Here is a 26,159-nt window from a genome sequence, read left to right on the forward strand (position 1 = left end):
CCACGACGAGTCGGTCGGTCGGAGTCAACCCACGAGGTGTGTACGCAGAGGCAGTGGCACCACCGCGTGCATGATGACGTGACAGATTGATGCATTGAGTGCGCAGCGCACCTCATGGCCAATCACTGTCACTGTGTTCAGACTAAGCCACAGTGATTGGCCATAGTTGCGCGGCACCCAATCCAGTTACTCCTAGGCTGCCGAGACAGTCTCAGGCTCTCTCAGCCAATCCAGAGACGCTGCATTAGCAGCGCCTGCCCTGGATTGGCGAAAGAGCACGGATAGGGCTCGCCCGGAGGGGCTGCTGCAGAGGCAACCCTCAGCCTCTCGACCCCCTCCTCTCACTTAGTAGTACACATGGCTACAGTGCGGCGAATGCGCATGCTCGTGCTTGTCGTGAGACAAACTCGAGCATGCGCAGATAAATTGCGAGCCGCCCGCTGCCGCTGTCAATCAACTCACTGTGTCACTGTCAGTGCTCGCCTCGCCCCCTGGCCCCACCCCCTTCATTGTCCGACGCTCGCATTCATTGCCTTGCAATAATAATATATTATTGCATTGCTGGTCTCAGTCTGCGACTCTGCGTGCGTTCGTTCGCGGTAAGTGGGGCTCCGCCCCTGCGCCCCAATGGACGCACCGCCACTGCTCAACCTTCGTGCTGTGTTCCGTCCTGAACAGAATCTCCATGAGATACCAGCCACGGTTGTCCTGTTCGATGCAGAGAAAGCTTTTGATTCCTCAGAGCAGCATTTTCTTGCATGCCACTCTGCAAAGGCTGGGTGCACAGACACAATTCACTGCCCTGGCCTCTGACCTCCGCACCAACTGCCCGCATTTGAGTTAATGACCCCTTATCCGACCCCTTCTCCATTACACAAGACCCCAGACAGGGGTGCCCCCTCTTACTACTATAATTTATCATTGCAATGGACCCCCTGGTCTGCCATTTACAGGAGAAGCACCTACACCGGGGACTTCACGTCAAGCCAGGCCCGCTACTCATTTCTTTTTTTTTTTTTTTTTGTTGAAAACTCAGCATTACAATTCATCCTTATACATAAATCCTATCTATTATTCAATTTATTTCTTCTACATACCATTTATACAATAGTTAACAATGTTAAGAACCATTTAACAATTAGCAAGTACATTTCAATTGATTTTAAAAGTATAGTATATAAATAAAGACCACTCTTTAAATAAAAGCATCCAGACTCTTATTCTTTCTTATTAACGGTAGCTTTTTATTATAAATTATTAATTCTATTTTTCATAGCCATTGGCCTAAATGATCTGCTATTGGATTAATCTTTGCTTTCCACTTAATAATCGGAGACCAGATCTTTTTGCCCAACTTCCTCACCCGGCTTCCCCATCATTCATAAAAGGGCATCTCTTGTTTATATATCGCAAGCAGCCGGGCTAGCCATGCTTGAAACAGAGGTTCCACATCCTTCCACCTAGCTGCAATTAATTGCCTTGCAACAGCTATCAAGACAAGTGTAAAATAGGAGTGTGTTAAGTCCATACTGCTATCATACCCCATGATCATTAATGTTGGGCTAATTTTAATCCTAGTCCCAAATATTCCTTACCAAAACAATTCTATCCCATTTTTTAGGGGCATTAGCCTAATACATTCATAAAACATATGGATCAGGGTAGCTGGGCCTTCCGAGCATCTAGGGCATTTGTCATCTATTCTTCTTCCCCATTCAAAGAGTTTAGCCGGTGTAAAATATAAATGAAATATTGTTTCAAAGTGTTGTGCTCTCAGGTTTGTCAGAAAAATACTTTTGCAGCTAGCGCCAATGAATTATCTATATCTACACCCAGGTCATTAAGCTTCCCAGCCCAACTAGCCTCAGTTCTTTTGAGGTCATCCGGGAATTTTTCTAAGATACTCCTATATATATTTTTAATCTTTCAATCAGAACGGGCATTGCCTCCATCAAAGGTATCTTATCCAAACTTATATCTTCCCCAATTTTCTTAATAAATTCTCTGATTTGTACGTATTTAAAGTACTGAGTTCCCAGGATGCCATATGTTTGTTGTAAAGTAGTAGAAGGAAGTAATTGGTTTAGATGCATTATATCCTTAATTTTTGTCGAACCATGGCACTCCCATTGTCTGTCCATTATATCATAAAACTGCACGGGAAAGACCGAAGAGCGCCAGAGAGGAGTATATCGGGTATATTTGGGAAACTTCTTAACCTGCTACTCATTTTAATGTACGTGGACAACATCATACCTTTTGTTTAAAAAACCCTCAGACAACATCACTCCTCTCAAACGTGAGATACCCGTTTCGGCGCCCTCTCAGACTTAAACATCAACTGGAGAAAATCAAAGTATTCCCCCTCACTGAGAGTATTCACTTGCTTGTCTTACTGACATCAACAAATACTAAGGCATCATTTTTCACAGAGACAAGGAACAAATTATTTGCCTCAACTTCTGCCATTAGCAAATTGACAGACCAGATCGAAAGCTGGATTTGCCTCCCCTTATACATGGTGGGACACGATCGCCACTATAACAAGCATTGGCATAGCCAATAGGTCTCGCTTTTGGGACCTTATAAGTATTTAGTTATGCAACTGTTGCATGGCTAAACACTTATAAGGTCCCAAAGGCGAGACCTATTGGCTATGCCAATGCTCGTTTTAAAGGGGGCCTCCAAACGGGTCTCTATCGGGCTCTGTTTTGTGCCCTGGCACAGGCGTTCCGTTTTACCCGGACTGCAGTGACAGAAGGCACATCGAATGCGCACCTCTCACACACTACTCACTAGTGGAGAAGTTACGACATTACTTCATGCCTTTAAAGAGTCATTTTCTCTCTGGTTTTCCCTTGTCTTTTTGAAACTCAGGAGCAGGAACATTGTCCTGGTGTCACCGGGTTTCGGTGGAAGCTTTTTCAATATTATAAACGAGCCATAGTTGCTGTTTATTTATCTTATGCAACTAACAACCATTGACAAAGCCAATAGTCCTGACTTGTTGTAGGTACGATGTTACTTGTTGAGTTATATATCTAGATGCAATGACCGAAACAGCAAAATACAAGTCGGGCGGCACACTATTATAAGCACAGACTTTTAGTTTGTGTTTTTACGCCACGCCCTTAATTACATTGGCCACGCCCCTTTGAGAGAGACCCCCCTCATTTTTTCATCCCACTTAAAGCCAACTGTCATGCCTGTAAAGCTCGCTGTTAAGTTGTCTCACGCGATATAACGAAGTTGAAAGGCGGCTGCAAGGAGCAAAATTTGCAGCGCTAGGAGAGGGGCTGAAAAGGCGGGTCCTGTTCGGCATCCAGTGGGGCGGGGTCTTAATTAGGCCCCACCTTTGTTGTTGAAGTCACGTTGTTCTTCACTCAGTTTTGTTAGCAGCCAGGAAAAGTTATGGTTGTCCCGAGAACAGCGTCTGGTAACGGAAAGCAGTTCTGGTTTTGTCCCTCGTGCACTTTTATTACGGGACTGCTTGCTTGATTGACGAGGCGAGTTGGGAAGAGCTTGCCTAGAGGCGGAAGGATATGTCAGGCAGTGAGTATTTGACGGAGTCAGGCAAGCAGGGATAATACGAAACCCTATAAACTGCAAACTACGTGCACGGCGCCAGCGTTTTTTGAACGTCCTTTTCCGGCTAGCAAACGATGCAATTGTGTTTGTGAAACACTTTTTGGATCCAGATATGTGGTGCAGTCACTGTATGGAATTCGTGGTTGTATTTAAACATGGGTGTGTTGAAAAAGCAGCCAGCAGTAGAGGCGGGTTTAATAACAAGCGCGGCCCAGGTCAGCCTCGCATACAGGAAGGGGAGTGGCCACGTGAAGAGAGAGGGGGAGCAGGAGGTAAGCCCGCGAGTGGTGCAGAAATCACACAAAACTACTTAGAAACACAAACCCGCAAAAGTGAAAGCAGGCTAGCTGGCGAGTGGTGTGCGATGTGCGTGCACCATGACGAGAGAGGAAAGCCATATGGCGCCTCTGCTCGTTATTGTACGCGTAACCGCACGCCTGTCGCCAGTGCACGTGCCAGTGGGCTGAAGCGCTTCCCCAAAAGTGGATTGCATGGCGGCATGTTTGTGCGCGTGCTCGCCATGCAATCCACTTTTGGGAGCCCCTTACTAGAGTCTCGCATAGCGATTGCTACGCAATAGCTAGGCCAGACCTAAAAACGGTTGTTCCTCAGTTTCCTTTATTTGTTGCAAAATATTTCTATACCCCTCAGTCTTATTTTTAACTCATTTGCGTGGGTTGCTGATTCGGGACATCTTTGCTTTCTCTCTGCTATTGCTCTATGTAGGACTTGGCCCTTTTTCCCTCAGTAGTTTTCATTTTTCGTGTTGCTACAGATTCAGGGAGCCATGTTATCTACCCCTGAAACTTCTGTCTGAGGGCCTGGAGCACAAAATGGTGGCCACCTGTGACATCACCAGCATCCACTGGAACCTACCAGCACCTTCCAGAACATTCCAGGAGATTCCAGAACTCTGTGACAGTTGGAGACCGTTTAGAATGTTGGGAGGATAAGAGAGGCAGTTGGCACCTGACTGGTGAAGAGAGAGGAGCACAATAGTGAAGGAGGAAGGAGTGAAGCAGCAGGGGTGGAAACTTGTGCCTGGAGTGGGATCCATAAACCCACCCTTGATACTTGTCCCTACTGATGGATCCCAGCCTATAGCCCTGTGTGGGAAGAAGACAGAAGAAACTCATCCTAAGGACCTGGACAGCAGGAACAGGCCTTAGAACCAAGAAAGCAGCAAGATCCTGACCTGGAGACTGGTTTCCCTGGAGTCCGGCGTCGAGTAGCCTGAAGACCTGGAGCCCGAGGTGGAGAAGCGGCGCTGACTGAAGTAGCAGACGTCGTACCCGGAGCCGCCTGAGGTCGTGAGAGGGCGCCGACGGAGGTCGGGAGGAATACCAGAGGTCGAGGAGGAAGTGAACCGAGGTCGAGCGAGCGGCGTCATCGGAGGAGTGAAGTCCGCCCTCCGGAGTCGTCGGAGACCGAGGTAGAGGAGCACCGGAGGTCGGGAGTGAGGATCGCACTCCGGAGTCGCCCGGAACCTGTGAGGAGGAACACCGGAGGTCGGGGGTGAGGATCGCACCCCGGAGTCGCCGGAAGTCGACATCGAGGCCAGGCCGGCCGACGTCATCGGAGCCGAGAGCGCCATCGGACCGGAGCCGCCCGAAGTCGACATCGTGAAGAGACTGCCCGACGCCGTCGAATCGGAGGTAGAGATCGAACCGAGGCCGCCGACATCGGACCGGAACCGCCTACCGGCGTCGTCAAAGAACTGACATTGTGCCGAGGCCGCCGAGACCGAACCGGAACCGCCTCACGGCGTCGACACGACTCCAGCGGCGTCGGAACATCAGAAAAAGGGCAGTAAGTGGAGTAGAGGGCGCCTAAGGCCCTGTGGAGACCTGAGAGACTGCTCTAAGGGGCTAGGGAGGTGCTGAAACCAACCTGACTGTGCAAGGGGTGAACTGGGACTAACCTAGAGAGGTTGTGTGGAGAGAGAAAGCCAGGGCACTGGTATTCCCCCCCTTTTGATCTACCTCAGCTTAGGCCTCAGCCTTGTCCCAGCCAGGGAGTAGCCCCCCCTCAAGCCTTCCACAACCCTACAAGCTGTGCCTGGGCCAAATCAGCCCTTAAGAATTGAAGTGTCATCTGATTACATGAGTGTTGCTGTATACTTTTAATTATTTATTGGGGGTACTGTATTTATTGAATTTTTACCTATTTATTGCTGCACTATATTTATAGGTCCACAGGACTTGATGGTGTACAATATTTATTGGTACAGTATTTATTGCCTCAAAGTATTTAATTGTCTGTATATATTGCACTTGTATTTATGCCCTGGTATTTATGATCACCCCTATTTATTTCATCAAACAGCCAATATTTATTTGACCTGCACTAATTGAAACTTGTATATTGTGATTGACCTATTTATTTTTCCAATCAGCAACTAAGAGAAAAAGATAAAGAAAGAATATTTTCATAATTTTTACGGTGTAGAGTCGTTTTTGGAACGGATGCACGCATGGTTATTGTATGGGTATATTGTATGCTTAGCACTGCGCATGTTTCCTGACCACTCGAGCCAAGCTACCACAGTGTGTCCGGAAGACCACCACCACCCTTTCTAGTGTGGGAGTGGTTTTCCAACATAAATTGGTGGCAGCGGTGGGATAGAGCTGTGCCTACATATACTCAACAATAACTGTGGGTAGTCCATAGGCCTACACCGGGAGTTTTCTCAAGAGCGGCCTTCCTAATTGTGGGTTTTTGTTTTTTCCAAATTTACTCTGGTGGTGGGAGGAGGTATTATTAAAGGTACCCCCCTGCATTGTTACTGCACAAAACCTGTCCTCTAACCTGAGTGGGCGAGATGTACCAACCTGAGGTGGGGAACCTGTCAGCAGGGCCCAGGACACTTTCTAGGAAGGGCAGCAGTGCCTCTAGCGGTGGCTTGTCTAAAGTGAAGTTAACAGACCGGAGGGAGGAAAGACAGCTCACATGGGACTTAGCAAGGCTGGAGAAAGAGATGGAGGAGAAAAGGATGGCTCATGAGACGGAGAAACAGAGGATGGCTCATGAGATAAGACTGAAAGAGATGAAGCTGCGTGCCCTCCAGATGAGTGTGTCCAGCGAGGACACTGGTGGCAGCATACCAGAAGCTCCACAGGAGCTAGAAGTTTATTTACCCCAGGATGACATCACCAGGGTGTCTGAGGAGGCATTGGGGTGTGAACCTGAAGGGGGTAGTGCAGGGATCTCCCAACCCAGCGAGGTGGGAGAAGGGGCAGATAGCCCAGCTAGGTCCCAGGGAGAGAGGGTTGTAGGGCCTCACGACCTATCTGTAGGAAGGCGTGAGACGGGGAGGTGTCCCGAGGTGCCCCAACCGAAGTCTCAGGGCCTGGAGAGTTCCGCAAGGGAGCCCCAGGTTGGGAGCCTAGGCTGTCCCGAAGTGCCATCCAGTGCAGGGGAGCCCCTAGTGTCAGGAGGACCCAGGGCGACTGTAACCAGCGCGCCTGAGGTTCTGGGGTTGGCTCAGTTTCAGGGTTTAGGTCCTGGGCTGGGATGCCAGGCTCAGGGGTTGCCTGACCTGGCGGGTGGGGCCTCGGTTAACCGGGTCCCCCCGAAATTGACTTCCAGGGGTACTTTTCCCGTTAGGAGGGTGCTGAAATCTGGAAGGGGGGGCAGAGGGAGGAAGGTCTCGCCTCGGGCACCGACTCAGCCTAAGGGTTTAGACCCTAGGTTGAAGGATCAGTTGAGGGGTCAAGGCCCTAGACTGAGGAGGAAGTGTTGGTCTGAGGGTGCCTCGCAGGGTAGGATGAGGAACCCCAGAAGGAGAGTTAGGGGGAGGAGAGCCTCGCCCCGGAAGGCTGGTCAGCCTAAGGGTGTGAACCCCAGGAAGAAGGACCAGAGGCAGTTTAGGACTGCAAGGAGGAGGACCGGAGTGGTCAACGGGCACTACAGGCCTGGGGCTACTGCCCCCCACTCCGCGAGATCACCCGGGCCAGAGACATCTGGATGGCCCAGGGGCCGGTCCTGGCCACAACTAGCTAGGGAGCCCCCGTGGGGTGGTTTTGTTGGTCCAGGGAGGTTTGTTAGGGAGCCATTGGGTTCCAGAGCGGAGGAGAACTTGCGGGTGCTCCTGCCGTTGCGGGCCTGCGTCCACCTTTTCTCGCCCCAAGCAGGGAAGACCATCAAGGCATTGATCGGTCTACCCTGGCTTTTGGCTGGAAGGGGGTTATGTAGGACTTGGCCCTTTTTCCCTCAGTTGTTTTCATTTTTCGTGTTGCTACAGATTCAGGGAGCCATGTTATCTACCCCTGAAACTTCTGTCTGAGGGCCTGGAGCACAAAATGGTGGCCACCTGTGACATCACCAGCATCCACTGGAACCTACCAGCACCTTCCAGAACATTCCAGGAGATTCCAGAACTCTGTGACAGTTGGAGACCGTTTAGAATGTTGGGAGGATAAGAGAGGCAGTTGGCACCTGACTGGTGAAGAGAGAGGAGCACAATAGTGAAGGAGGAAGGAGTGAAGCAGCAGGGGTGGAAACTTGTGCCTGGAGTGGGATCCATAAACCCACTCTTGATACTTGTCCCTACTGATGGATCCCAGCCTATAGCCCTGTGTGGGAAGAAGACAGAAGAAACTCATCCTAAGGACCTGGACAGCAGGAACAGGCCTTAGAACCAAGAAAGCAGCAAGATCCTGACCTGGAGACTGGTTTCCCTGGAGTCCGGCGTCGAGTAGCCTGAAGACCTGGAGCCCGAGGTGGAGAAGCGGCGCTGACTGAAGTAGCAGACGTCGTACCCGGAGCCGCCTGAGGTCGTGAGAGGGCGCCGACGGAGGTCGGGAGGAATACCAGAGGTCGAGGAGGAAGTGAACCGAGGTCGAGCGAGCGGCGTCATCGGAGGAGTGAAGTCCGCCCTCCGGAGTCGTCGGAGACCGAGGTAGAGGAGCACCGGAGGTCGGGAGTGAGGATCGCACTCCGGAGTCGCCCGGAACCTGTGAGGAGGAACACCGGAGGTCGGGGGTGAGGATCGCACCCCGGAGTCGCCGGAAGTCGACATCGAGGCCAGGCCGGCCGACGTCATCGGAGCCGAGAGCGCCATCGGACCGGAGCCGCCCGAAGTCGACATCGTGAAGAGACTGCCCGACGCCGTCGAATCGGAGGTAGAGATCGAACCGAGGCCGCCGACATCGGACCGGAACCGCCTACCGGCGTCGTCAAAGAACTGACATTGTGCCGAGGCCGCCGAGACCGAACCGGAACCGCCTCACGGCGTCGACACGACTCCAACGGCGTCGGAACATCAGAAAAAGGGCAGTAAGTGGAGTAGAGGGCGCCTAAGGCCCTGTGGAGACCTGAGAGACTGCTCTAAGGGGCTAGGGAGGTGCTGAAACCAACCTCTGTGCAAGGGGTGAACTGGGACTAACCTAGAGAGGTTGTGTGGAGAGAGAAAGCCAGGGCACTGGTATTCCCCCCCTTTTGATCTACCTCAGCTTAGGCCTCAGCCTTGTCCCAGCCAGGGAGTAGCCCCCCCTCAAGCCTTCCACAACCCTACAAGCTGTGCCTGGGCCAAATCAGCCCTTAAGAATTGAAGTGTCATCTGATTACATGAGTGTTGCTGTATACTTTTAATTATTTATTGGGGGTACTGTATTTATTGAATTTTTACCTATTTATTGCTGCACTATATTTATAGGTCCACAGGACTTGATGGTGTACAATATTTATTGGTACAGTATTTATTGCCTCAAAGTATTTAATTGTCTGTATATATTGCACTTGTATTTATGCCCTGTTATTTATGATCACCCCTATTTATTTCATCAAACAGCCAATATTTATTTGACCTGCACTAATTGAAACTTGTATATTGTGATTGACCTATTTATTTTTCCAATCAGCAACTAAGAGAAAAAGATAAAGAAAGAATATTTTCATAATTTTTACGGTGTAGAGTCGTTTTTGGAACGGATGCACGCATGGTTATTGTATGGGTATATTGTATGCTTAGCACTGCGCCTGTTTCCTGACCACTCGAGCCAAGCTACCACAGTGTGTCCGGAAGACCACCACCACCCTTTCTAGTGTGGGAGTGGTTTTCCAACACTCTATTACTAGCTAAGAGAGAGATCGGCTGCACACATCGCCCCACTGTGGCCTCGTGGCTCAAAAACATGACACACTGCGACCGAACCAGGGAAGTTTAATGCCACACTGCTAGCCCCCTCCTCCAGACCCAAGGATATTTGGCAACCCCATCGTCTTTATTTGTTAACTCTAGTTCCAGACTCTCCCAATGACTCCCCTCTGGCACCCACTGACACTATTTCCCTAGTTTAGTTTCAACCAGTCAGGAGACAGCTGACTGATGTCTCCCTCCCTCTCTTTATCATTTCCTTTTTTACTCCAAGTCTTCACCTTGACTGTTACTGCTTACTATAATGATTGCAATGTTCTTGCTGTACTCCTTTGTGCTTGTATTATATAATACCCGTTATTCATGGAGTGCTTCGTCCCAAAGGAATTCCGAACAATAATGTACAGATATATTTGGTGTACCTTGTTCTTCTCTGAACCGTGTTAAAAACAATAAAAACATTTCCACAAAAAAAAGAACATTACACCAGAATTTCCAAGGTGCGATTGTTGTCTTGCAGGCTGGTTTGTGTTTAAAGTGAAGGGGGGGACAGACCAAGAATTGCTAGCATGGAGGAATCAGCTGCACAAAGACACAATCGCAGAATGTATTAATGCCTAAAAGGAAACACACTCGACACCACCTGATAATAACAAAACATAAGAGCAACTCCTACGCAAATGTAAACCATTTTATTGAAAAAAAAAAAAAACAATTTGTGGTTTGTTATACACAATATAAAATGTTTACACTCATGGAAAAGTGAAAGCCCCAGAGGTGAAAACACGAGGTTCGCGGGGGTAGATACTTCTGCCAAAAAGGAATAAGAATCTTGAGGTTCTGGCTGTTCAGTAGATCAACAACACTTGGGGAGGGGCATTAAGAATGAAGCCAAAATTCACGACAGTGGCTTACATTCAGTACTGCATGTCTGAAAGCCACCTCTAGGCTTGTTGCTCCAAGTTGATTTGGTATCCAGCAGGGACAAGGTTACAAACCATGAGAAAAGGACACGCCTTTCAAATGGGGCATCAGATTAATGTAGCCTCTGTTGCCGTTAGGTCAACATTCATATCGCAATAGTCTGCATCTCTTAGATGGCATGTGTGTGATTAGGTAAACGTAGCAGGCAACAAAGGGGAAATTAATCGACATGCAGCAAGTGAAAACGTGTGACCAACATTCTTCTCTTTAAAGAGGAGTTATCTCACAAGAACAGAGCTTAACAGTGTGAGGGGCAAGTGTGTAAACATTGGTTTCTAGACTTCATATCCCGGCAGTTTACTACACTACACACAACATGTACAACTAGTGACAGCAGTCCTAGTTTTTTTAAACTGTGTTAATGTGTGACCTGGAAGCAGGTTTAACATTAAAAAAAAATATTAGCTGACAATCAGAGAAGAACTGGATTATGGTCAGAGTGTTTTTTTGCCCAAAGTTAAATGAATCTTAAAGGCTAGACACTTACCTACACAAAGAACTTGTCTTCGGCCCCAATTGTGGGTTAGTCGGAAGAGTCTGAGCTATCAGCACACCGATAATATCCAACTGCCCAGAGTTCTGACTAAATACTATGTATTCAGAGTATTTGTAGAATAATATGCATATTTTGGTGCTTATTGCACCAAAATCATGTCACAGTAAATGCTGTATTGTTTTTCCCTGTTAAATTCTGGCAGGTTTGACCTGCGTGCATTTACAGAAGAGGGAGGTATTCAACACACCGATAAATACCACCCAACTCATGATTCCGACTACTATGCAAACATGGGTTTGCGTAGGTGTCTGAAAACTCGGATGAACTCAGAATCAGGACCCTAGGTGCCCAGCCCTACCGGTCATTCGGAGGTGCCAGTCTTCCTGGAAATCCACCAATCTGTCACTGACAATACCATATTTGGGGTCCACATTCATCCAATGATCTTAACACTGCAATTTCCGCCAGGAGCAAAACAATAAGAAAACCCACAAAAAGCAAGTACGGCTGGCAAAATAGGTTAGTCCTCTATCCTCTCACCACTACACTTCTTCCAACTCAGCACAATAAATTTCAGTATTTCTAGAGTTTTTAAAATAAAAAAACGATACTAATTTGACCACCTGAAGCACAGTGAAATCTTCAGTTATCAGCTGCAATACTTTCACAACTCCTTACAAAAATGTATTTTGTGTTAATGGTCAAAAGCAGTGCTATTTAACATAAAAGTAGAATAAACAAATAAGTAGCGATCTACTACAAAAGTGCAGAATGTTAAATATTTTTAAGAACAGAAGCTTAATCAGAAAGAAGATGGGTATAAACATGCTTATGTGAAAACTATCTCACGGAATGTGGTCTGTCATTTAGATGCTAAATTTAATATAGTTGGCCAATGTGTTTAGGTCATACAGACGCTGGCGACAATTCAAAGGATTTTATATAAATTTACCATTCATTATTAGTTTCTCCACAACAGTTTCAGCAGCAATTCACTGTAAACCCGGGAAAAAATTTGCACATGACAGTGCTACATAGGCGAGGGTCTTGCACAAAGAACATTGCTTCTTAGATCACCATGTCTGAGAACAGAACAGTAAAGAAAAGAGCCATATAAACATGCTATTTTCCTTACATTCACTTTTTTTGTTCTTGAAAAACGAAAACTTTGAGTCTGACCAAGATTCTATTAGAACATTTCCGAAAGTGTTTGAAGTTATCCAAACAGGTTTTCCAATGAGCAGTAGCAGCCACACATTTAAGGGGAGCGCTTTCTAACACTTCTAACTCTTGACAAAAAGTGGGTACTATAACTTTAGGAAATTCTGAATGTATAGAATTTAAGTTCCATATCCCACCACCTTCCACTGCCAACGTGTACGTCATTGTGAACTCTGTCTCCCTCCGCCATCCTCTTTTCCCCATTTAGGCGTCCTCACTGCCCTGTCCTCTACTTAGGAGTCATTCTAAATGCCGAGCAAGCATTCCTTTAAGGAAGCCAGGATGTTATGAGTTAAATAAAATCAGATGGAAGGTTATTTCCGGAGCATGTCAAGATTGCCTTGTTAAACAGGCTTTTCTTATTTTTAGGGAGATTCTCTCGTTTCAGGTGAAATATAATCTGCCCGCTTTTTGAGGGAGACCATCCAGTTAAGCTCAGTTAATGAACTCATCCACTTCACATTTTAAAAGAATAAAAAGTGGTCCAAAAGAGTAAGAATAAAAATTGGGCACAAAGAAATAAGCAACGCAAGGTTAAAAAAAGAGGTCTTCTAGAATTCCTTCCTCTGCGTATATTGATTGTTCATTCACAAACATGGAGTGTCTTCGGGCCAACATTAATGCAGGGAAAGCATTACAAAAGGGGACTTAAATGTAAAGAATCACTGTGAAGCCTGCACTTATATTGATGATGATATGCACAGGACTATGCAGGAGAAAAGAGATTTTTAAATCTCAAAGAAGAATATATGAGGGTTGAATGTGCCATGCGGAGATCACCCATAGCACGGTCAGTGTTTGATGTTAGCTTTGGTTTCCCAAGGGTGTCGGGGCTTAAGAATGAAAATCCTGACATCACTACAGATCACAAAGATCCCAGTCGTTGTTGAGAAACGAGGCAAACATTGGTGCTTATCACATTTCATCATCAATGTCTTCAGGTTGTCAGTCACACCAACACTCACTAAGACCAGATACACGGCATTCATACTCCATTGGCTCCCTAGTCAATCTAGTACTTTTAAGATTACATAAGAAGCTATTTCCCAAGTCTGGTAAATAAAATGAAGCTCCGTCTCGAGCCACAGCTTTGTTACAGTATTGTCAAAACACCAAACTGCACTGAAACAACCCATAAAAAAACTTTTGACTTTAGAAATTCTGTAGTAACTGGCAAGTCAACCAACTTTTTCAGGAATGCAGGGCTCAAGTCTCCTGTTCATCCACCAACAAAGAGATATATTTTGTCATTTTTATATATTCTCTTTATCTGGAGTTAGTTCGGTAAAAACATCAAAGTCTCTAGCAAGCAAGTGTTTGGCAGGATTATTTTGGGGCAATTTAGGCAGCTGAACAAAACCAAGGATGACGGTAGGGGTTCATATTACCGACCTTGTTCATTCAATTTTCCAATGATCTGCAAATGCAACTAGTGAACATAAACATGCCGCTTCCCTTATGATCTTCAAGGATGCTTCGGCAGGCAGATATGCTAAAAGAACCGGTCTTCTGCAGGTGACCTTGAAGGCCGACCAGAAACGCCTTTACCACAAACGTAAAAGAAAAGTTCTGGATCTGGAATACACTACATCCTACATTATCAAAATGACCGTAAAAGGGCAAATCTCCATGAAGGTACACTCAACCCAGCACTCGCTTTGTTATTTGAAAATACCCTTCTGCATGTTCACAACCTGTTGCTCGGAAAAGGCACTTTTATAATACAAAAAAGTACTAAAAAGCCACAAAGTATCAATCAAAAATGTACCAGTGCAGACCAAAGAGCGATGTATAAGAATACCGAAATAAATACAATGCAAAGCTCCAGTTAAATTTGGGCATTGCTTTCGAAAATTATAATCATACCTGTTTAATCTACCAAGACTAAAGTGTTAATCTTGACACTATCCAATCACCCACCACTTCTTATTCTTTTCCATTATCTGAGCAAACTACACACACTAAACAAAGGACTTCAGACAGCATTCGTCCAATAGTTTGAAAAAGCATGTCTCGCCTGGAGTATGTGGCAGCCCTTGAAGAGCTAACAAGAAGAGTGTATGGAAATATGTGAATTATGATGATTCTATACAAAAAAAACAAAGGGATATTCGGTGAAGAGACACTTATCGGAGGATAGCTGAGGCCTCCTCACTGTAACACAGGAGGCAGGAAAAGAGCTGCAGTGTTGTCATTTGGTCCAAAACCTAATGCACAGAAAGCAACCGGCATGGTCACCTCTGGACGCCCCCCTAGATCTGCATGTAGCTTCCTGCTTCTGGCATTAACCCACCAATGTCTAGCATTTACACGTGGCAGCAGCCGAACTGCTTACAGCTATGGCTGTGTGTAAACCATGAACATGTATAGCTATTGAAGCAGCACTGAGGCGCTTTGTGGTTCTAACAGCTCTGATGATCATGCAAAGGATGCCTTTTTCTTTCTTTTGTACATCTCTATCCAGTTTTTGGCCTGGTTTCAAAAAAATGTTTGTATCCCTTTATGACTTCAGTTTAGAGAATAAAAGCAGTCCTTTCTCCTTTCACAAAGCCCCACATGTTCACTACCAGGTGATCGTGATGAGCTTGTACATGCGATAAAATAGCATTGGCACACTAACAAATTTGCATTGGGAGGTAGCTAACAAGTTATTTTAACATAGAACTCATAATTTTTTTAAATAATTATAGGATAACAGTATAGAGTGCTTCTGTGGTTGAGCCCAACGAGTGACAAATACTTATAAAACAAATGCTGCCCTGTATTTTGAGCATTCATTTCTTTCTGATAAAGCTTAACCAACTGTAGGACGGCTTTTGTAAAGATTCTAGTCTAATAGAAAACATCACGCCAACCAAAGGTTGCAGCAGCTTCTGGATATCCACAGAGGAATAACGCAGAGTGCATTGCAAGAAAGATCATGCACCAAGTGCCACACAACAAGGAACAATGATACATCCAAAAAAGACAGTGCCTAACAGGACAAGAAATGCAAAGTTTGAGCCCAGACAAGTAAGCTGGGAGACACAGAATACCTCTTATAAAGATTGTTGGGAGTAGAGGAGAGCCTGTAAGCAGAGAGACAAGAAGTTGTTTGTGTAATGGTGAAGCTGCTCCTCACCATGAGTACACTATAATTATATAGAAATCCTGCACTCTATTTGCAAAACCAGACAATACTAGTATGGATAAAGTGTAAAAATATATGATGATTTTCAAATCACACACTGCCCCATACTCAAACCCTCCATCCAAAATTTGCAAAAAGTGAACAAACAATAACAAAAGAATAAGCACAACGCTGTCCTCGCTCCATGATTAGGGCGCAGTATTCACTTCTCGTGGGGGCTTGACTGGACTTCATACTCCTCTTCAGGGAACTCAATAACAGCTAATGTGTTTTTGTGCCCCGCTGTCCTAATAAATAACTTGTTTTCAGGACATAGGTTGGGAGGAGCTCCTCCCAGTGCAGCTGTAGGAAGGATCCTAAAACTCGTCATGCCTTACTAAGGCTTCACCAAAATCCGTGGCCTGACTGCCCACAAACAGGTCATATTTTTCAACAATTTCTTCTTTGGTTAGCCGTCCATCCTGTGGAAAAACAGGAGATGGAAAGGTTACTCAAATATCAAAAGCAAGGCAATAACTCCAAGAAAAAGGAGAACATGTTACTATCAACATTACTGTTGTTCCAAAATGAGTTAAGAATAAAAGAGAGAATTTTGTCTCAACTCTGCCATGTTGCTGGCAGACTTAGCACTACTATCTTTAAGCTATTTAATGTCTTCAGTCTTTGTGAGAGCAGATTAGTCTTAAAAGTTTATGACACTTCCATGCTATCATAAACTCACTCCCTAGTAACCATGTTAACATTTTCTGCGCAGATGCCCAGATGACTCATGTACTAACTACAGAACAATATGCAACATTTTACTGAGCGTTTATAGCGAAAAGAATCCCATGATGGAGACCTCGAAAACCCATGTGTCAGTTCCAGAGATCCTGGCCTGTCACTTTAATGAATTCTTTGTGGACAAGCATTCAAATAAATTTCAAAGCAAACGCCACTCTAAAATGTAAAGGGACAATGTCCTTTCTATGTCAGGACACGGAGACGAGGATTAGGCTTTTCTTTCCTTGTTTATTTCAACAGCAGCCATCTTTAAAATAAACAGAAACAACAGCGAAGACTACATATCCCATAAGTCCTCAGAAAAGCAACACATTTCAAAACAGAGTCTCTAGCCAATTAGGCGTCTCCTGGCTCCATAACTGACGAGTCCTGCAGTGCTTCCGCTTTCTTCGCTGCTGCAGCCTCGGTGTCAGTTAAGTGCCTAACTTCCTCAAGAGTTTTGGGGGATTGTATGTGGCCTTGGTATTTTGGCACCTTTTGGTTGTGATTTGTTTTATTTGTACTGTTGTGCGGTTTTATTGGGTTTTTGAAGCTTCTGCTTCTTCCGCTGCCGCAGGAAAGTTTTTTCCGCTACTACGCACTCCCATCCGTCAATGTCATTGCTGCTGCGAGGGCGTGGTGCGTCAATGTCATTGCTGCTGCGAGGGCGTGGTGCGTCAATGTCATTGCTGCTGCGAGGTCGTGGTGGTCCGTCGGCTGCCAGAGAGTGCGCACCTCTGACTGGTTTCAGATGCCCTTTGTTTGGAGAGCGCAGGTCGTGTCAGTTTCAGGCTTTTGCCAAGCGCCTCCGTTAGGCTCTCGGCTGCCTGGTGTGCGAACACCCCTCATGGGGTAAGATCAGCAGGTTTGAATAGCCTGTTCTTCGATTCTAACAGGCATAGTTCTGTCTTTCACTGCACGTGTGAAAATAAGGGCGTTCAGCATTCTCTGTGGAGAAGTGTCTCCTGTCAGCTCAGCCTATTAGTAACAGCCTATTACTGCTGTGCCTCATTGGGGGGCCCCAACCCCCTTTTCACCCTTACTGACATTACACACTCCCTACTCAGGGTCCCTTAACCCGGGTGCTCCCACCCATTATAATTAGCCCTCTGACCTGGTGGGTGGTCACCTTACTTACCGGATACTCACTCCTCATCCTCCATGTCTTCAGGACCGCGTTGATCATGGAGGAATTTGAAGACTATTACGAGAAGGGTGGGGAGGCTAGGTAATTCCCCATCACAGATGATTTTTACGATGCGGTGGACGCTTCCATAGTCAGGGCGGTCTCAGAGGCGGTGGCCCCTCTGGAGAGAAAAATTATTAGATCTGGTGCAGAAGTGGCTACAACCCCTCCACGCGTGGGAAGAGCTTCCAGGGCCCACAGACCCTCGACTCCCAGAGCAGGCTCCTGGATGTCACGGGTCCTTTGGTAAAAATATTTGACATTGCTGAGGGTGCCAAGGCGTCGGGAGCCCTCATTCCCCCGGAGGTCTTGTCCAGTTGGGCTCAGCGAGTCATTGTTTTTCTCGGTAACCTGTAATGTGCCATCTCCACCGAGAGGTGCAGATCGCTGCTTATCAAGCTGGACTCAAAGCTGGACGAACTAGCCACTTCCAAAGCGAGGTAGGTGGCCAAAGGGGGTCTCTTTGGAGATCCTTTTGTGAAAGAGCTCAGCAAGTTCGTCTCCACCTTCAACTCGCCGGACAAGGCCCAGTCCTCGGTCAAGCATATTTTCAACGCTCAGGTTTTCGGCGGGGCCGGCCGTGGTGGTGGGGGGGGGGGGGGGGGTCTCAGCTGGCCACGCATCGCAGATAGCCTCCGACAGAGGACAGCAGTCACAGAGAGACGCTTCGGAGGTTTCTACCCCACCAGGGGTTGCTCTTGGCGCAGAGGCCAGAGAAACGGAGTCTGGTAAGTTCTGGTCTGATCTCTTGTCGAGCTTTGGTGGCAGCTGGCACTGTTTCTAGACAATTGGCGTTCCCTTACAACAGACGCCTGGGTGTTGCAGTCAGTGCAAGGTTTCCATGTGGAGTTCTACGGCTCCCCGGTCCAAGTCTCTCCGCCTGTCCAGATTGCGTTCTCCGGCAAGGAGGCTGCCTTGGTTCAGCAGGACATCCAGGACCTCCTGGACAAACGGGCGATCCACCGTTGTTCCCCTCATCCCAGGGGTTTCCTGGGCAATCTGTTCCTGGTTCAGAAACAGGACGGAGGTCAGCAGCCTGGTATAAATCTCAGAGAGTTCAACGAGTGGTTGGTGTACTGCCATTTCAAGATGGAGGGCACCCACCTACTCCGCGACCTTCTGCGCCCCAACAATTGGATGGTCTGCTTAGACCTCAAAGATGCTTACCTGATCTGAGACCTTGAGCCTCCTATCCAGGAAAACGGCGAAGATCCACGACGAGATCCGACAGATCCTACGGAGACCCCAGACATCTCTAGACAGCATTGCCAGGGTAGTGTGGTTGCTTTCAGGCTCCATCCAGGCCATTTTTCCAGGTCCTCTGCATTTTCGGGCCCTACAGAGATTCAAAGTGTCTCATATACACAGGGGCTTGACATACATCCAACAGGTCCCTCTTTCCGAGGAGGCGAAAGAGGAGCTAAATTGGTGGCTCTCACATGGAGGCGTCGAACAGTCGTGCCATCTTCGGAGCCCTTCCGGACCTGGTAATCAAGTCAGAAGCCAGCAGTTCCAGTTGGGGGGCGTGATGTGGAGGGATCACCACTGGCGGAGGGTGGTCAGCCGAGGAGCAAGCGTTGCACATCAACTGCCTCGAGTTGATGCAGTGTCCTTCGCAGTTCGTTACTGGACCAAGGACAGGGCTCAATCCTGCGTCATCCTGAAAATGGACAATGTGGTGGCAGTCCGTTATATAAATCGCCTGGGCGGCACTCGCTCCAAAGCCCTGGCGGACTTAGCCTAAGAGTTCTGGGAGTATGGTCTCAGCGTTAGCCAGTTTTAACTCACATTCCACACATTTTTATATTTCTTTGCGCTGCGCCCTCATCTCACATTAGTGCTCATCTTTGGGATCTGAGTATCCTAAAACCTCCAAACAAAAACATCCCTGAGCTCCCACTTCTCAGTGCGGTGGTTGTAGCCCTCAGTGGGACTAGGTTTTCCCACTGAGAGGAGAAAGCCCAAATGATGAAGCATGTCACCTTCGGGTGAGTGAGGGCATTCATCCTAAAAGGGATCCTTTTCCTTTCTGATTAGTTCACTGTCATTTTAGACACAGCTTGACTATAGTATCTCTCCTTTTATGCTCTAGTTCTTAAGTTGCTCAGACCCGAGAGTTTATGTTTGTGTGTTGCGTATCTGGTGTCTTGCCAAAGAGTCTCGGATGTCAGAACCCTGGATATTTCGGGGAGGTCCTTTACTCCGAATGAAGTTTCCTTCCATGTATCACGGAGAACCAAATGTCATTCACTGGTCATTTCGTACCGAGCCTTTCCAGAAGTTCCCAAGCTCTGTGTGGTAAGATGTATCAAGGCTTACGAAAGCATGACGGAAGAGTTACGTCCGCATGGAGAGCGCCAACTGCTCATTGCTCTAAGGAAGCAATCTCTTTCCTAACCATTGCAAGATGGGTTTGCTGGGTGATGCTCGAGGCCAGCGTCGACACAAAGGTATTTGGTGCGCACTCTGCCAGAAGCGCAATGAAATCGAAAGCTTTCGCGCTAGTGACCCGCTTCCAGGACATCCTGAATGCAGCCAACTGGTCCTCAGATTCCACTTTTAAGAGGTTTTACTTTAAACCGGTCTCCTCCATTGCGGCCCTAGTGGTGGATAAGCTATTAAGTAGCCTAATCCTCGCCTCCGTGTCTTGACATAGAATGAAAAATTTCCTAGCTTCTGCAACAGAAATTTTCAATTTGAATACGGACACGGAGGCAAGGATTAGCTCACCCTTAGAATAATTCTAAACCCACCTGGGTTATGAGACATACGTAATGATGTAAGTAAAGCGTTTCCTGCTTTTAAGGCTCTGTTTTAAAGTGTATGAGATAGTTTTCCTGCACTCAGAAGGTTACGACTCCTTTCTTTATCCATAGGTTCGGAAACGTCGAAACAGGAGTAAAGATCTTCCACAGTCGGCTTTGTCGCAGGAACAAAGAGGAAGCACTGCAGGACTCGTTGTCAGTTATAGAGCCAGGAAATGCCTCATTGGCTAGAGAGACTATGTTCTGGAATGTGTTGTTTTTCTGAAGACTCATGGGATATGTAGTCTTCGTGTCGTTTCTGTTTATTTTTAAGATGGCTGATGTTGAAATAAACTAGGAAAGAAAAGCCTAATCCTCGCTTCTGTGTCCTTATAGAATTGAAACTTTCCGTTACGAAAGCTAGGAAATTTTTCATTCTCATTCAGACAACTTCCAAATGAGGTTTTGTTAAATGTATGAGGGAAAAAAGACGCCTGGTTCAATAGGATTATCAAGAAACCACCTGGGTGCAGGTAATCACTGCCCAAACACATTAAAAATAGAAAATTACCACAAGCATTTTTCATAAAGTAGTGCCTGGAGACCTTTATGTCACCTACCTAGCACATCCAAGTAGATATAAGCTTTTCATGGGCTACCCCCTAAACAATTCTGGCCTAGTTTGCTGGGCACCCTCAAAATCAAAGTGTAAAGCTACAACCAAATTGCAGGCCATTGCCAAAAATATAACTTACTACGCTAGTTCATGAGAAGCTCAAGACACCCCCACCCACTGGCCACATTATTTCCAAGTTCAAAATCAATACCCAGACACACTCAAAGCCCTGCCACAGAAGGGATGTGACTGCACAGGCAACTCTCAATCCCTTCTACCACTGTCCGTTTCACATCAGACAGTAAATTATATTCTAAGAGTGGAAACTTGAACACAGGCTGAAAGAAACGTGGTGCGACTTACTCTTTCTTGGGTGGGTGATTTTATATAATCAAGGAGGAAGTTGGGGCGGGGGTGAGCACTGTCTTTTCAGTTTTTCAAAGCAAAGCCCACTTAAACCTCTGATAGTATGCAGTTCTACACAATGGATCATTTATTTACACTACAACAAACCACGTTTAGTATTTATCCAGGACCCCCACAACAATGCACTTCTCCAGGACCCCTACTGTTCATGTGACTAAGTCACAGCCAGCAATGTCCCCCTCATGTACATATCACTGTTTTTTAGAGTATACCATGTGCACAAAGGACGACTTAGTTTGATAGGCCAACACATTTAGATTAGAAAACAAAGCTAGTCGGATTAAAATTTCATAATAAGCAACTCCCTTCTATGCATTTTTTTTAAAGATTATGCAATGACATGACTGGCACAGCTCTCCTACTTTATTTTGGTCTGACTCATATACGAGGTGGCGAGCTTCAGCCTCTGCATGATCGTAGTCCGATGGGAGGATCCAATCTTTGGTCTCATCCTTGTCCATTTTCCCATCACGGTTCTTGTCTCTAAACTCGACAAACTGCTCACGCTCGGTTTTCACCCACTCTGGTTCTTCACCATCTCCATCCTGATTATACATATCACCTGCATATATATAGGCACATATCGATATCTGAGAAAAAACACTGGTGTGCATAAATTACAAAATAGAACCTGTATCTAAACTTTTTACATGGATATCTTTTTCTGCAAAGACTACTCATGTCAATACTGCCATTCACAATTCGTCCAGCATGGGAAGGGATCCTTGCAACAAATAAAATGAGATGGTGTGCCCCATTTTGCAGACAGGCGGTTTTGTAAAGGACAACGCCTGGTTTCCTTTGAAGGATCCATTGGCCTTCAGCTCCTTTCCTGTGCCACAAAGAAATGTCTGACAATGGATAAGAAAATGAATACTAGAGCTTCAAATTTCTCTCTTACCCAAGGCACGGGTTAAAAGAAGCATTTTTCCGTTAACAGATTATCAGAAATGAAAATATGGCATGAAAGTGTGTTCTGAGCCCTTCCTGTAGCCAGATTTCTAATGAAATCAAGGAAGTGAGCATGAAGAAGAACTGAGGAAAGTTTCTCAATGAGGCAAGGAACGCAGCCACATGCATACACATGGTATGTATACTCCGCTCCTGTGAAACTGTTTATGGTCACCCACTTTGACAATAGGAGAAAATCCTTAAATGGGGTGATTTCATGTACATACTGAAATTTTGAGTTTAATTTCCCAATGTTGTATTTGAAAACACAAAATGTCTTTGTGGCTATTTTATCTGTTTCTGCAGTCAGTTTTCTTATCTGAGACAAACTATCACAATGCTGTAAACATACATCATACATGCAAGGCCATCACCAGTCAAGAGGGCACTCAGGACACACATTAAAACAATACAGGAAAAAATGCTTTTGGATAGACCATAGTTGATGGCTCACTCATGCCCAAAAGTAAATGCACAGAAACCGATAGGAACAACTGAGGTAAGTCAGCAAAAAGGATCATGCGGAAGGTTCAGAAGAGACAACAGAATATGGTGGGCTGCATTTTAGAGTAGAAATCTGATGCAAAAGCCTGCAACATTAACAACTGGAAAAAGGCACCCATATGAAAATGCATGTGCTCACCAATGTATTCCTCCAAATTAATAACTCCGTCCCCGTTTTTGTCAATGTCTTCCATTGTTTCCTAAAATAAAATGAAGGATAAGACATTCAGCTAAGGCCAAAAACCTAGTAAAAGGGTTACGTTATATGCTGCTCATAAGTAACAACAGGGAGCTGCCAAACAACCACCCAAACACACACTGGTCCGGTCACGAATCAAGGATGCACTCCTGTTTTTATATCACACCAGCAGTTTCAGCATCAGTTTATATTTAAAGACAATCTACCAGCAAGCTACTAAACAAAATGCATATTAATAGGTTTATTTTTTATTTAATGTTGACATCTACACCACCGTACCATATGGATGTTCTCCACACTGGGGAATGCCTTTGAAAAATATGTTGACCCAAAGCAAAACCTACATTCGTGTGAACACCAAAAGACGTTACGAAAACCAGTTTGTCAACACACGTAAAACAGGAACAAATGTAAGGATTTTATATGTTAGAAGTAAACAAATTTTAAAAATATTAAATGCTTGAAATAGAAGTAAGTCAACCACGGAAACATGCTTGCTTTCAACCTTCTTAGTCACTAAACTGAAATAGTGAGGAATGTATAAGTCGACTATGGGAAGGAATAGCACACCTTTCACCTACAAAGATGGATGGCTCTCCAATAGGGCATAGGGTCACTTGTATAGTGCAAAATCATAGAAACATATTGGTACATTTTTGGAACACTGTTAAATCAGGGCCAACAATATCTCCATGCATGTAAAATGAAACTGTATCTGTAATGCTAGCACATCAACCAAATTAAATTTCTAAACATTGAATGTCTAAAGGTAGGTGCAGGATCCGCTACCGCATTTTAAAAGACAGATATCCCTTTCAAAAATATTTGAACCACTGGCTTTCTTGTCTAGAAAGTCTAGAAAGTGCATGTGTTGTCTATTTGAGACCTTTTGTTTTGTAACCGTGACGTGAGAGGCTGCCCATTGATTGGCTTCAATGTCACTCATTTGTTTGCTTCTTATTGGTCTGCAGTTGTAGGCTTCCTTCCTCTTCGTGTGTTTGGCCCTCCCCTCGAGCACGGATACATTTACTGTGTCCTTTGCTGCTCGTTTTCTGTAAACGCTACTTTATTCTTTGTGCTTAAGCAGCCTACCAGAGTGCGTTTTTTTTAGCTGCCTCTCTAGGATACTCCCCCTCCCCTCCCCTCCCCCCCCCCCCCCCTCCGGGTTTTTCTCTCCCTCCCTCGTCCTTTTTGCATTCCAATAGCTGCCCACCCTAATCTGTGTTGTTCTAGAGCAGTCAGCTTTCTTGTAAGAAAGACCCACCGGCTTTGCCAATACCTGTTTTTAAAGACATGTTAAAGGAAGGTCGGAATCACATTCTCTTATTTCACCAGGTTAATGGATGGTTTGCTCATGAATTAAATTAATATACCTATTATGGGACAAGGATTTAAAAAAAAAAAAAAGAATTTTCCTCCGATCTTCCTTAATATTGAGATTTATATAGATATAATGGAACGCTTATTACTCATGAAAGTTGGTGATTAAGCGAAGCAGAATAGAAAGAAATAATAAAAAAGGAACACTTTTAGCAAAACAGGTTAAGCATTAAGAGAGGATTGAGGTAACAGGTGAATTCTGAGGAAGGTAAAAAAAATTGCTCGAGCTCAGTAAAAGGCTCCTGTGAACATCTGGCCTATACTTTAATCACCCTTTTAAACAGTGGAACATGCATTAAAATAAAACCATTTACTCACCAGTAATTATGTTTTGTTGCTTGAAACTCTGCTAGATTCACATGCCATGCTTTGCAGATTTCCACCATCTAGTGGTTGGGTTCGGGAGTGTCCTGGTTTTAAAAAAACTTTTCTTAGCTAGTGGGTGGGAGTCAACGTAGGTGGAGCCCGTGTGACCTCGACCGTAATCGCACAATGCCCAGATGCGTATCCACCACCTTAATTTGTTTGTTTAGAACATTGGACGAACCTCCTACAATAGGGAGGCAGAAGGGTAGCATACTTTGCACAGATTCTGTAGCTGTATTACATGCCTTGTGGCAGTGGGTAGAAGAGGAAGTGGAAGCAAAAAATATTCTTAAATGCTGCTTGCCACATTTCAACCTTTTGACTGCCTATTAATACAGTAATGCCTTGTGAATGTATGCTCTGAGGACCATGTGGCTGCTCTACATTTGTTCTGTGTAAAAACAATGGCCATAATAGCTCCTTTTTTCTGCAGTGTGTGCCTTTGTTTTTTTAATAGATGTTATGAATTTTTCACTTTAGCACATGTAGCCTAGGAGATAATGGGAGGTATACATAACATTCCATGACATCATAATGCAATATGAGTTTCTGCATTTGTCACAAATATATAGCTGTTGGCGCCACTATTTCAGGCTACTGCAATGATATAAAACACTACTACCGTGATTTATAACTATTTTGCAATCATCATGTGCTAACTGAAATTGTTGGACGAACCTATGGGGCTAGTTATGTTAATGTATTCACTGTGTTGCAATTTACCGAGTTGTAAGCACTGGGTTCGGCCCAATTGTGTTTACGTGAGGGAAGGAATTAGTTGAAATTATGATCTCATAGGTATATGAATATAACTAGGCAGCATTTTTGTCCTGGTTAGGGGGAGGGAAGTGAGAGGGCAGAGTGGAGAGGGCAGGAGGTGGCGGGGTAGCACTGCGGTGTTTGAAACCGCCAGAAAGGCGATGACAGCTGCTGTTAAGTGTTTGATTGATCCTGTGAGCATCCAGTGCTGAATTTGGTGCGGTGTGGTTTTGATTCTATGAAATATTTTTGCCAGTCTGGAGAATTAGTAGTTGTGGAATGTTTGAGTGTTGACTTGTTCCAACTCATGTTCGGCCACTAGTGCCCTACTGAAGTCCGCAATCCATACATGCATATTTGTGGGCGAGTTCGACTTCCAAGATATAGCCAGCCTGCATTTGGCTAGACTGAGTGCCAGGTCAAGAAATTTACTGATAGTTTTTCGTCTTGCATTACGCTTAGCAATGCCCAACAGAAAGTGAAGGCCTTGTGCTACGACTGTTGTGTCTATAGTCTCCGAGTGTGTTGCGGCCACATCGTTCCCGTATACTGTTATCTGAGGGCATTCCCAAACCATATGGATAAACATGGCTTCGGGGTTGGGGCATCGGGGGCAGATGTCTGGAGAGCCCTGGTACATTCGTGCCAGCCTGTGTGGAGTTAGGTATGTATGGTGAAGGTAATTGAATTGAGTAGATTTGATTCTAGCATTTGTGGATATTATCTTGGGGTAGCCATTGCTCTGTGCCC

The 26,159-nt window shown here is 45.6% G+C and overlaps 1 protein-coding gene across 4 annotated transcripts in view; it reads right to left on the minus strand.

Annotated features, from left to right (window-relative positions):
• Nucleotides 1–10,362: 10,362 nt before the first annotated feature.
• The window catches only part of CALU (calumenin), an 83,546-nt gene continuing 67,749 nt past the window's right edge, over nucleotides 10,363–26,159 (minus strand). For all 4 annotated transcript variants that reach the window (XM_085653717.1, XM_085653716.1, XM_085653719.1 and 1 more), the window contains exons 5-7: nucleotides 22,845–22,905; nucleotides 21,613–21,812; nucleotides 10,363–15,977 (exon numbers count right to left, since the gene is read on the minus strand). In XM_085653717.1, the coding sequence (XP_085509843.1) occupies nucleotides 15,873–15,977; nucleotides 21,613–21,812; nucleotides 22,845–22,905 (366 nt within the window). In that variant the 3' untranslated portion in view covers nucleotides 10,363–15,872. The remainder of the gene's footprint in view (nucleotides 15,978–21,612; nucleotides 21,813–22,844; nucleotides 22,906–26,159) is intronic.

This window comes from Triturus cristatus, chromosome 4_1 (genome assembly GCF_964204655.1).
Source record: "Triturus cristatus chromosome 4_1, aTriCri1.1, whole genome shotgun sequence".
In the NCBI taxonomy this organism is placed as follows: domain Eukaryota; kingdom Metazoa; phylum Chordata; class Amphibia; order Caudata; family Salamandridae; genus Triturus; species Triturus cristatus.